At 56.4% G+C, this 13,486-nt stretch overlaps 1 protein-coding gene across 3 annotated transcripts in view; it reads left to right on the plus strand.

Moving 5' to 3' along the window:
* The window catches only part of lab (labial), a 37,882-nt gene extending 28,910 nt beyond the window's left edge, over positions 1-8,972 (plus strand). For 2 of the 3 annotated variants that reach the window (XM_037237027.1, XM_037237026.1), the window contains exon 3: positions 7,509-8,972. In XM_037237027.1, the coding sequence (XP_037092922.1) occupies positions 7,509-7,864 (356 nt within the window). In that variant the 3' untranslated portion in view covers positions 7,865-8,972. The remainder of the gene's footprint in view (positions 1-7,508) is intronic. The other variant, XM_037237029.1, reaches the window with a different exon arrangement.
* Positions 8,973-13,486: the final 4,514 nt, after the last annotated feature.

Genomic DNA, 13,486 nt, shown 5'->3' on the forward strand with positions numbered 1-13,486 from the left:
GAAAAATTGAAGACCAAGCGTTTGATGCTTTCAGTAACACACATGTTATGTCTCCAGCCGCACACATTCAGTTACGGAACTCAAACACGAGGCTGGCAAGGCCCTCGCTGGTAAGCAGCAGTTAAATAACTCATCACATATCTCCTGTGCTTTCCTGGAGCCTCTTGATGTTACGTGTTGGTGAGCTGTAATGAGGACTATGTTCTCTTCTCTAGATGTCTCCAAGCGTAACGTTTTGGCTTGTTTTAGTGAGCGGTGAGAAACTAGGCGCCATATAGGTATTTCATTATTTTCCGATCCCTGGGGCTTCGCATTTTTGAAAGGATGTGCGTGGGTTCGTATACACCTATTTGTGCGTCTATGCATGTTCCTGCTGAACTCTAAGGGCTCTGGAACGAGAACATTTGCATTTTGAACGCATAAAGCGAAAGATCGAAGTATGGAAAAACAAGTTTGCTATACATCTTACACATATCAGTCCAAAAGATAACACTGTAAATTGAGTGCACGGAAGGAAAAAAGGAGATGGCAGTGGGGCATGGGAAGGAGGAACGCAATATACTACGGGACGGGCGACGGGACCGGTGGAGACGGCGGAGCGAAGGAAAGAGGTGTGGAAGGGGCAGAGGACGGAACAAAATGTGAACAGGAACAAAAGAAATAGAGTCAAGGATGGATATGATATTAGAGAACGATACACAGAAGGAAAGGCGAAGTACTCAAGCCCGAAATTGAGCTTGCCGGACCAGTCATTACCCGCTGCCATCACAAAATCTGTAGAAATAAAGGCTGCCAAAATAGAATCGTGGACCGCACACCCCGTCATTATCTCGGGTCGAAATTCCCGAGCAATGGTGGGCCGGCGTCGATCCATCACGGGCGGACGGGCGCGGCTCCCATCATTATCGCCGGCCGACGGGCCCGGCGCGGCCCGCCAGGTCAGGGGGAGGGGGTCAGCGCCGTCCGCGCCAGGTGAGGGGCGGGGCCTCAGCCGCCAGAGCGGCCATGGCCGACCGCCGCCGGCGGGCTGGGTCGGAAGGGATGCGTGCTGGGAGTATGGAGGAGTGCGTTGACGCGGAGTGAGAGTGGATGGCGGAACTGGAGCGGAGAGGCGAAGTCGTGCCCTGATCATGACTCGTTCGTCAGGAACGAGTCCGTGGCTGCGGAGGAACTATCGGAAATGGTTGCCCAGAAAAGGTGGCTTAATCGGTCGAGGCTCTGCCTTTAGCTTCGCGTGGTGGCCGAAACATGCTTATAGTACACTCCAAACACTTCTTAAAGGCTTCGGAGCCGTCGGATTTCGACTTACGTTGATTATCGCAAAGGACCTTAAAGCACGGTACAGAAAACGCGACGATGCATCATTTCGCTTGCCCGTACCACACAATCAAACACAGCTCCCTCTCCAACGCATAACCTTCGATCACCAGGTCAAATGTCACCGCGCCACCGCACTCCCCTCACACAATCCCAGCAAGGCCGCACCCTGTCCGCCTCTCCGCTCGCCGGCGCCGCAAAAACCCGCCGTCCGCGGCGGCGGTGGCGGCAGCGGCGGCGGATCGCTGCAACAGGTCCGCTCGGCCGCGGCCGGCCGTCACAATATTGGCGGCCGGCGTCACTTGGCGGCTCGATTGAGCCGTCGGCCGCGGAGGCGCGCGACCCGCGCTGCCCAAAGCCGCAGCCGGCACGTGCGCCGACTGCCGAGCAGCGGCGGCGCCGGCGCCGGCTGGCCGGCCGCACGGCCCGTCTGACGCGTGGAATGGTGCAGGGCATTGTTCGCGGCCGGACCGCGTCGGTCCGAGCCTCCAGAGGGGTGGTCGGCCACTCGCCGAGCAGCGCCTGGCAGCCGCTATTTCCTGCGGTGCGGCGCGTCGTGCGTCCGGGTTCTGGAGTGTGCAGCGGTCGGAATATTTTCGCTCTGGCGCGGCCGGCCTTCTGGGACGGGATGACCGGAGGTCCTGCGCCAGGAGCGGAAAGTATGCGGCGCCGGCATTGTTATCGAATCACCGCGCCGACGTTTCAAGGCGCCCTGCGTTAGCACAACCGCGCGTGGGTCTGCCGCCAACGGCTCTGCTCCTAACCGCAGTGACCTGTGTCTGTGGATGTGTCTGGGCTCAGGTCGACTTAGGTTGACTGACTGAAGCGCGTGGCTGACTACCGTCGGTCTGATGACGTGTCCGTTCTTGAGGGGTGCTCAGAGCACGTCGTCGCGCATCCCTCCCACGCAGCGCCAGCAGTGGTCACGACCATGGTGGTCACGGTCACGTTCGGCGACTGTAGCATGAGCCAGGGACATCGTGTTTTCGCCGCGGATTCGTCACTCAAGCTAGGGTACATTCCAGCTTGCCGCGGGCGACGCATGTATCGGTTGTCTGCGCTCAAAAAATGAGCACGCCCGGTGCCATTAACACGCGCTCTGGGCACCAGCAAATACGCACCACTCACCAGTCCCACATCGCGCTAAAGGAACGACAAGCAGTACCAGGACACTCACCAGTCCCACATCGCGGTAAAGGAGCGACAAGCAGGAGCACGACACTCGCCAGTCCCACATCGCGGTAAAGGAGCGACAAGCAGTACCACGACACTCGGCAGTCCCACATCGCGGTAAAGGAGCGGCAACCAGTACCACGACACTCGCCAGTCCCACATCGCGGTAAAGGAGCGACAACCAGTACCACGACACTCGCCAGTCCCACATCGCGGTAAAGGAGCGACAGCCAGTACCACGACACTCGCGAGTCCCACATCGCGGTAAAGGAGCGACAGCCAGTACCACGACACTCGCCAGTCCCACAATCGCGGTAAAGGAGCGACAAGCAGTACCACGACACTCGCCAGTCGTACATCGCGGTAAAGGAGCGACAACCAGTACCACGACACTCGCCAGTCCCACATCGCGGTAAAGGAGCGACAGCCAGTACCACGACACTCGCGAGTTTCACATCGCGGTAAAGGAGCGACAACCAGTACCACGACACTCGCCCCGAAACTCTCCGCTGAACGACAACGCTAACGACTGTGACCGCACCAGCAATGCGATGGCCATTAGCGGTGGGTGGACCGGCGTCGTTAACCCTTACCAATGGCCTGTGGAACGCAATCAGCCGGCGGCCGGCGCGCGCGTGCCACACGCCATGCCCCGGGGGCGCGGGCGCGATTGGCTCCGCTGGCCTTCACCCGATGCATGCGACCTTGCGGCGCGTCGTGACTGCGACCGAAGGACCAGTGGTGGCGACCTCACGACTGCTGTGATGGTTGTGATAAGGTCGCCATCCGGGTTGGTGACCGGGGGCGACCGGTCGCCGGCTGGTGACCGGTGACCGGCAGCCTCCACCATCGGCTCCCCGGCCGATGGCTGGCTCTCTGCCGTGGCGTCGGTGCGCGGCTGAGGAGAAGTTGGCGGGTCAGTCACGATTTGGTTCGGATGGGAAGGGACGGACGCGTTTCGATGCGCTGATGGCGGCTTGTCAGTTCCGTTATGGTTTCATAGCTTCTGTGCATTGGTATGCTAACTTGGGGCAAAGTTAGACCGTCTGCCTCCTTTTCTCGAATAAGTTTCTGTGAACATATTCGGGGTATTTTGAAATTGGAAGAAATTCGTGTCATGCCTACCCCTTCCTCACTATCCTTGACATGAGTGCGGACCTTCGCCTGGGCAGGCCACTGACCTGCCGGTATCAGCGACGCTTTGGGCAGGCACCTGAAAGTCGAGAACATAAAGGTGCAAAGGAAACCGGTTTTGTGATGCACAGATGTTTCTATTGCGTTTTTTTTTATAAATTCCTCTGTTAGTTCAACTCATGACCGCTTTCTTAAGGTTTTTTTTTGTTGTATTGCATTTGTCTTTGACTTCGCTATCCATGAGTGATGTCACGGTCGGTCATGACATGTGACACGTGACTCATGACACACCTCACCCCAGTCGATGGGCCATGGCAGTAAGCCCAGTTGGTTGCATTCAACGATTGATATTGACGCCTGTCAGTAGCGTCTGGAGGCGCGGCTCCTCTGGGAGCTGGAGCGCAGTAATAAAGCTTACTGATAACACATCGTGCTGACCATCGGATACAGATGACGCAGCAAAACCGGCGTGACCGTATTCTTTACAAAATCAGTAACTATGGCTTGGGGGTTATAGTGTGCGCCGTTTAGATAATTATGGATTCACTGGGACTGCTTGCGTCTGCGAGTTATCCAAAGTAACAGCTCAATCCAAATGTTCAGTTCAATCCTTACGTATCATTTAATCCGGGTATCCAATCCATCCAAAGCCAATCCAAATAATCGCTTGATGAGCACCTAATGTTGCAAGGAAACGGCACCAGACTGCCCGTGTCGAACTTTCGTCTGTCACATCGCACTGCCAAGGCTGGAAGTGTTCTGGCGCGTTTAATGAAGTTCATTACGGCTTTCATTGTAGCCTAATCATGGGCATTCAGGCGGGGCCATCAGATATCACGGTGCGGACGTTTTGTGAGAGGGTTGTTGATGGACGCTGTTGAAATGTGTTGTGCAGCGTCGTGCGCAAGAAATTCAGTCCGTGTGCTTTATAAAAATACGTGTCGTCAAACAGATTCATGCTGCGGTTTAGGAGTGACGCCGTCTTACACGAATTTTTTGTTGTTCAACGTGGTTTGGGTCCCAAATTTGGTGAAAGTGAAAGTATCCAGATTTGGCATGAAAGGAAGTCCTTAGCACCAGATGCCCGCTTAATTGCGATAAAAATGCAGCCATTCTGCTGGTAGTGCTCATTGCCGAAGATTAAGATAGCAAGGTGCACAAAGACACAGACAATGAACAATACGATTGTATGACAATGTCCGGATACTGCTTCTGCGTAGGAAAGGTATTTTAGAGACAGCCTAATATCAGGTCCGCGCACACATGGCTGCTAAGATGAATGATTATTGAGAGGCCATGCCACCATGCCAACGTTCCTCAAGAGACGCCCCCCTCTTTACACGCAAGTAGTAGTCGGCAGCTTAACCAAAAACTATCGGTGTGCGGAACATCAGTGCGGAGTGTCGCAGAAGACAGACTGGAGAGCAAAGCATAATTAGATGGCGTGTCTGCGTGAAGCCCATACCTACCTAGCGTTTCCCAATCCTCGAAATCCTGCCTTTCCCCATGTCTGCGTGACGCGCCACTACCACTACCAGATCGTCTGCCTCTGATCCCACCATCTATCCTTCGAATCGCCATGGCGGAGGTGCGACAGCCGACGTGTGACGCCGACGCCTCCCCGCGCCATACGCCGCCAGCCGTCGCCCCGGGGCTGGTTTAACACGCTCATTTGGCAGCCGGATCTGGCAGCCTCGTCGGCGCCGGCGACCGAGGGCGTCGGCGTGTCGTGGCCCGGTGCCAGGCGGCACTGTATTTACCCAATCAATAATCATTTACGGCGCCCGGCCGGCCGGGCCGCACGTTATGCCCACGTTGTCCATCGGCGGCGGTGACGTCAGCGGTTTTTAGCGGCCTCGACCTGCCGCTGTGCCCCGCAGGAATGTGGCGGCAGCGAGGGGGGCAGGGGAGGGGGGGTCGTGAGTATGACCTGCTTTGCTTCGGGACGAACTCGTTCGTTGGCGGCGACTGAGGTGAAACATGGAGGACAGCGCGACCATTGTGTCAAGGAACCTGACGTGGGAACATAAATGATACTGGCTTAGCCAGTTTCCTGGAAAACATGAAATACAAGCCATCGAGATTACGAATATAAAACCATTTATCTACCATGTAGTTATGCATACTAATTTATGTTCTTACCACGCACTGAGGCATTAACAAGTTCGTGCTGATGTGCTTGCTTGCCAGGATATGGCAAGCTGTCTGAATTCCGTTTTTAATTACCACCGACGATCGATATTACGACCAGATCTCCCTGTTTGCGCTCGCCACCGCGTGCAGTCGGCCAGGACACACTCGCAGATGCACACGTCCGCCGTTGCCATGGAGACGTCGGCGCGGCCGGCCATCCATCCATCAGCGGGGTTTTTGCTGTCCGTTTCGGTTCGGTCACAGGCTGGCGGCCACGGCAGCGCGCCGCTGACGGCATTACCCACACCACTCGGCGCGCGCTACGCCCTAATGCACCGGCGAGGCTGGCTGGCGCTCGGCGGCCGGCCGGGCCCGCGCGCTGCGGCCGGGCCCGCGCGCTGCGACCGCGCCCGCGCGCTGCGGCCGGGCCCGCGCGGGTGCGGCCGCGCAGGGTGCGGTACGCGCTGGGCTGCCCGGCGACGGACTGATATCGCGGGGGGATGCTGTATGTGGGGCGGTTCCGAATAACAAGGCGCATGCGCTCTTCCAGCACCGGGACGGTGGATAGTTTCATGTGCTTCACATGCGAATGAGTTGGACTCCGCGGTGAAATGTGGTCTGTGTTCCAATCCGGGGATCATTTGATGCATTTGTGCATCCACAGAGATATGCATGCTTCCTGTGGATGCACGCCCTGGAAGATGGCAAGTAAAACGTCGTGTTAGCAAGTGGAGTCTTTATTCGGAAGAACACAGACAGTTATGATCCGGTCCCGAAAAGCGTTTCTAAAGCAGCAGTGCTTCTACGGTGGCCCCACAGTTGCGAAATCGAGCAGCTTCTCTCTGAAGGATGAACCATACGCCCGTTTGAGATGCACCGCCACCAAGACTTACTGACAGCCCCTGACATGAGGGCCCCATCCCCTGCACGAGGCGCACTGACACCAGATCCTCTGATGCCACGGCGCCCAGACGGCATTAAATCCTGACTGTCCCTCTAACCACCTGCTATCCATCCCTGCCCAATTATATTCCAGGCATAACGCGCCGCCCATCCATCTCCTCGCACGGGCCACACTGATTCCCCGCGCCCCCTCCCCCGGTCGCCGCCGCATGCGCCGTAATGAATTTGTCATGTCAACCGACGACGTCTGGGCGCTACTCCTATCACAAAGCGCCGCTAAAAATTAGCCCATTTCACGTGCGGCCGGCGGCCCACGTGGCCGGCCGGCCTGTCACTCAGGCGACCGGTCGGGGGTCGGGGGGTCACGGCGGCGCCCTCTGAAGGGGCCGCGCCGCCGCCGTATCGCTGACACGGGCGGCAGCGGCGGCGGCGGGGACGGCGCGCGTCGCCGCGTATTGAAACTGTCAGCCTATCGCCGACGATCGGTCACGTGACATTTGAATGGTCGGCGGTTTCAATTAAGAGGTTGTGTGGTGCGGGGTGTGCGCGTCCTGGTCAAATTAGACGTGAACGCGCTGCTGTCCCCCGCTGGTATTCGTGGCTTTCCGAATGGCGGGAACGGGTGCAGAGGATGGGGTGGTGGAGTTTGGAAATGGAATCTGGGGGTGGGCTGTGGAACTGGCGTCTAGGAATGTGGTCGGCAGTTATCATGTCCTGTGTGTAGTTGAAGAAAAATCATTCCATCATGTGCAGGGGCTGATATCTGTGTATCCACTAAACGTCACCCTGATTCACCGTCCTTTCAGATATGGGGATATGGTGCTAACCGTCCGTTCTCTCCGTTCCAGCAGCAAAGTCGGAGTTCAGCTATGCCGGGGGCGCCAACAACACGGGCCGGACGAACTTCAGCACTAAACAGCTGACGGAGCTGGAGAAGGAGTTCCACTTCAACAAGTATCTGACGCGCGCGCGGCGCATCGAGATCGCCACCGCGCTCACCCTCAACGAGACCCAGGTCAAGATCTGGTTCCAGAACCGGCGCATGAAGCAGAAGAAGCGCATGAAGGAGGGCCTGGTGCCTTCCGAGCCGCTGACCCAGACGCCGACGGCGGCCGCCGGCTCCAAGGGCGACGGCGGCGACGACAAGACGTCGCCGCTGCAGACCAAGACCGAGTCGTCGACGCCGCCGCTGTCGCCGCAGTGACGTACGGGCGCCTAGGGCGGGCGGATTCACGGGCCGCGCGCGGGCCTGGGGCCGGTGGGGCTCGCGACCGCGCGCCACTGGGGCCGCTGGGAACTCGCGGCCGCGCGCCAGCGCCCAGGGACGGCGAGACTCGCGGGCCGCGCGCGGGCCCGTGGCGATATCAAAAGTGCGTTGCGCGTGAGTGCGCGCGAGCGTGAGCGGACGTGCCAGAGGCGGATCCAGGCAGCTTTAAGCTCGCGCGCTGAACGGCCGTATGGTGCCGTGGCGCCGATGGTTGGCGGGGGCATGGGAGGCCCGCCAGCTCCGGGTACATGAAACTCAGGGATTTTCGCAAACGACGGATATCAAGCCTGGTATTTATTTCGTCTCGGATGGTGCAGTGATACGTGTGCGCGAGGAGCGATGCAGACACCTATTGTAAATGAATGTATGTGTGTAGGCAAGAATACCTATTTTGTTTTACGTATAGGAATTTTAATTATTTACCGCGCTTCTCACCCATGGTGTTTTCAAATCTTCTTATTCGCCTTCGATAGTCTTAGCACTAAATTGATAACTTATGTATTTATGGCGATGTTTCCGTGAAATTTTCCCGATTTCCTCCGGCGCCTCCGGCCATGACCATCTGATGCAATAGCGCTAAGTCAACTCCATTTTGGTAACTCTGTCTATCGTGATCGTGTAAGATACTCATCCTGCTCAGCAAAATGGTGACGACTGGGTTCCCATGGTAGGCTAGTCCCGTTGTTGTTTTTGAACCGTGACTTCAGTGACCAACCACTCTCTGGGTGGGACGCTGGCGGAACAGCCGCTGGCGCGCTGGAGCGCTAGCGCCGCACGAGCTGGGATAGCTTTTACGCCGACTTCGCTCAACCGGCTCGCGCCACAAATTGCGTCATTGGACGAGCGCCGTGGCCGCCGGAAACGCCAGCGAGGTTGAGTCGACAGCGAACACTATGTCGTCTCACGAATGCCCATTGAGCGCCGCAGCCCGTCTCCGGTGCGCCCGACCCCACTTATCCCTGACGTGCTCTTCTGTTGTGTTTGTAAATACGACTGTGTCTGTTGCAATGTCAATATTCCTCATGGTCACAATACGATGGAAATCCTGCAAGAATGCGTTTTTTTTGCGGCGCCGGCGGACGGCGGAAGCGCAACAAAGGCCGCGCCGCGCTGCAAAACCGAGCGCGCGCGCCGCGTCGGCATGTCGCGCGGCAGACCGCCGCGCCCGCGCCAGCGCGACAGCCGGGCGCGGCGGCCGTATGCAAAGCGGCTGTTCGGGCTGGGCACGGCTCGGCGGGCCTTTCATCTGCCCCGGGCGGCAGGCGCGCGTCCAGGGGAAGGCGGGGCGGAGGACGGGGTCGGGCGTCTGGAGGTGCAGGTGTGAAGCGGCGGTTGATGTTGGTGGAGCATCAGGACTCGTGCTGGGTCCGCCCATGGAAAGCGTATGTTGGACGTTGTCAAGCACGCTTCAAGTGCAGGGCTATGTGATGCCAGTGACAAGCTAACAATAGCGTGGGGGATGTACAGGATGTATTGGCAAGTCGTGTTCGAAGATGACCATTTGCCATTGTCCACACGGGCCAGCTGGTCACATTCCAGGATCAGATGCAGACGAAGTGACCGGAAAATCACTCCCTTTGTTTTGCAGAACATTACATATGTCCGGCTGGCGCAAACGGGTGTTCGCGCTCGAGAGAAGCGTCGATAAGACATTTCGTCATTTTTACATTTTGTTTTATAAACGCTAGGCCCAAGCTTGGGTGTCTTGGCGTGTTATATTTGTACTGGCATATTGACGTACTGGATGCGATAACTAGTTCATTTATGTGGTCGATCGCGGTTATTTACAATCGGAGCAGATCGCACAGGATAGCCTTTTGTGACTATGATCGTTCCAAACGTTTAAGTTACAAACCACACCATTCACTTCAGTTCACATGTCAACAAATGAGAAATCTGGTGAAACTATCGCACAACCACGATGAAGATAACACACAGAAGACAGCGTAAAAGAACCATAAGCAGGACGAAGGACGCGTTGCGAGGCGCAAATCACATCATTAGTTTTCTCCTCCTCTCTTGCCAATCGAGGAGTCTCCATGCCATCAATGTCTTGGAGATAAAAACAACTCAGATGAGAGCAATTTCTCTGAAATAAGTCCATTCTATACCAACGTCGGATAGCAGCCATTTTCTGCGCACACAGCCTAAACCAAGAATGGTCCGGCAGCGGGAATGTGTCTTCTGAATTACAATAATGCTTCCTAGTGGTTAACCAAAGCCTTACGGGTACCGGTCGCAGGCTGCCTGCGGCCGCAGACCGGTGGCAGGGTCGCGCTGAGGGTCTGATGATGTCAGAGGCCGGGACGGACCGTGCCGAGAATTGTGGCGCGGCGAGCTTCGGCCACTCAGTGCTGCAGTTTAGCTGGAATTTCACGATCGGACGGTATGGACCAGGACTCATCAACAAGCACTGCTTAGCGTGGGCTCTGATCCCAGAATCCAGCCATTCAAAAGGTTCGGACTGAGCATAAAAACGCTGCTTGCCTTTATTGGGTCGTGCATGAGGCCTTGTTCTGTGCCGTTAAAAGCGTTTGATCGGCTTTTTACCTCTAAGGTCAGACTGAAACCAGTGCACCACGCGACCGAAGCGATTAATTTGACTGCGACGCGCTGATAAATACTACAAAATAAACATCCACCTCCGCGAGAAGCGTCCCTCAACAACCAGAAACACCTCCATTCACATCCAGGCTGGCGAGATGGCAGCGCGGCGGATTGAGTCGTCCGCGCCGCAGTTCGTCTCCGGCACGGCGGCGTTGTCTACAATCGATGGCGGGGCCGGCCGGCGCTCCCGCGAGCGTCGCCACAATGCGGGGCAGCAGCGGCGGCCCCATCCATTACGGCGGTGACACCGGCCGAACTTACCACTCTTTATCCCATCTGACCGCCTTTGTCGCCGGCTGACGCATTATTTTTGACGATCGCTGCGCACGGCCGCCGCGTCAGCTGACGCCGCGTCAAGGGGTGCTCGACGCGCGGCGAGCCGACGCCCGAGAGGTCGAGGGTCGCCGTCAGAGGCGCACCGAGCAGCTTGAGAATAGGATACGTCCGAAGATGTACCTTGACTTTGTTTGATGTGGAGATGTGGACGGAGACGCTGGAGGCAATGCTTGCTCAAAGGCAGTTCGGGTTGAGCTGAATATCTTGATCAATACATTAACCTGAGAATGATGTGTAGAATTACAAATGAAGGGAAATGTGGCCTTGGTAATACGTCTGCGTGGTCAGAACACAGGCCTTTGCACAGGAACATGCGGATCAGCAGCTCAGGGGTCTGATCGGCATGCATTTTGCATGATGCACCAGCCTTAGTATCGAACAGTTTAAACATTTTGCATGATCCAGCTCTCATGCACATTACGGTGATCTATCATTCGTGACAAGAAAAACCAATTTCTGTTACTATTTATGAATGCTGAGAAACTGAACCCTGCTGCTTGTCAACCTCCAAGTGCGCAATAAAAGGATTGCTGTACCCAGCAGCCGCGCTGCGCTATCATCTCATGCTGATACGGTACTGCAGGCTCTGGGGGTCCTCAAGGTGCTGGCAGTCCACAACTCAGCCGCGTCGTGGGCTCGGTGACCCGCTCCGGTGTGGTTCGGATAGCCATGTCTTCGCCGGTCATCGAACGTCAAGTGCCTACCAGGCGGAAGACATGCACATACCGTGCTTCCAAACACACACAACAGCGACGAAAACGTCAAGTCACGCAACCAGGGACAGTGAAAGTTTTACCAGCCAAGTTTTTCCGAGGGGAAGGAACAAGGAGGGTGTGTGGTGAGGAGGGAGGGGGGGGGGGGACTCCTAAGCAGATAAGCGAATCTTGTAGACGTCCTATCTCAACTACAGGATAATGTTTTTCTCGCGAATTTCGCCCGCTTTATATAAGGGGCCTCTAACTAAAGCATATATCACTGCATACGACATCCTCCTGTTGGGACCTCCAGTCTATCTAGTCGGGGTCTCTTCTTGGGCTGGCGGGGCTTTCTGTGCTGCTCGTGCGACCTCCTGTGTACCTTATGGTGACTTCTTCGGATAATCTGATGACTCCTGTCCACCAAAAGGCCCACATGATGGCCATGTAGAGCCTGCTACGGTGTCGATGTAGTCAGCTGTGTGCTTTAAGGTCCCTTCTTTTGTTTTGATGAACATAATGGGTTCTCCTGAAACTTCAACCGGCCAAAAATATATGTTTGCTTCCCCCTCCTGACAAATGTGAGGAAGCGGTTCCCTCTTGGGTTTCTGGTGGCGCCGCTCCTGAACAGAAAACATGACATATTAGTACCAAGATCAGTTTCGCGCGGTCCTGCGAGTTACGTCCTTGTGCAAGGACGTGCTGAATATGTACATTGGGGGGGGGGGGGGGGGGGGGGGGGGCGGTGAATGGGTAGGAAGGACAGGGCTCAAACTGAAAGTCTCTAAAAATCAAGCTTAGTGCGATGCATACACATTTTCTTGCGCGCCGTAAAACAATATTGCGTCCCCTCGATTTTTGTTTCCACGTGCTAACCTGAAATTTTTCACTTTTAGCAATTAGTCACGTGCATATCAATTCAGGACATCAATTTGGTAAGGGGAGAGGGGGCGCACGTGCTCCCGGGTCCTCTCATGCACGCTCCTGTGCTCGAGGGTATTTGTGCCTCCGTTTTGGTCCAGAAAATCGCCGAGTTTCATCACTTCAGGATCCCTTGGAAAACCATCGTCGTAATGCTTCCTGACAACAAACCTGGCTGCAGTTTTTCGACGAAGCTCGCAGCAATCCTCAATGCAATGCTTGCAGCAGGCTTGCGGCATTACTTTCGTCCTAAATCAAGACAACCAGGTGGTGGATAAGCATTTATCATCAAACCAATACCATCCCACTTATTTAACCGCTGACTGGACGCTGCGAGCTATCCAGGTCATCCATAGGCGCTGATTTACGTGTGTCTTCACGTTCCATCCATCCCTCTCTGTTGGCTAACTTCGAAACGCTCCACTATATGAAGTATCCCCGACCGTCGCCTTCGACACCGAAACGCCGGCACTTCATGTTTTCTCCAGCGGCCAGCTCCCGGGAGGCTCCCGTGTTCAGGCGGTGACCACACACCCTAGACCAGACGCCCCACCGATAGCGGGGGCGGCGTCTCCAGCCAGCCTTAATTCAGGTCACGCCCCTCGCTGGGAGGTGAGAACACGTCTCGAAGACCGGTGAAAGTGCGACGAGGCCCCCCGCCGCGTGGCCGGCCGGCCCTCGTCGCCCGCGGTGGCCCCCGCGGGCGTCCCCCCCCCCCCGCTCGCCAGCGTCGACGCGTTTTCCAAACGCTTCTTGCCCCCCGCCTGCCCGCTGCATCTGATGAAATCCTGATGTCCGGGTCGGAGTCGATGGCCGGCCTCGGATAGCTTTCCAGCGTGGGGAAGGAGCAAGCGGTGTGACGACGGGCATGTTTTGGATGTTGTTTTGTCGTACCTCAAAGCAAGGGCGTGGGAAATCCAACTTTAAATCAATCGTTTCACGCATATATATCTTAAACCATCAAGGGAAGTGTGGAGCCACAGCTGCCGGCTCGTCTCCC

The sequence above is a fragment of the Pollicipes pollicipes genome, unplaced genomic scaffold, assembly GCF_011947565.3.
Source record: "Pollicipes pollicipes isolate AB1234 unplaced genomic scaffold, Ppol_2.1 Scaffold_7261;HRSCAF=8764_pilon_pilon_pilon, whole genome shotgun sequence".
NCBI classification, from domain to species: domain Eukaryota; kingdom Metazoa; phylum Arthropoda; class Thecostraca; order Pollicipedomorpha; family Pollicipedidae; genus Pollicipes; species Pollicipes pollicipes.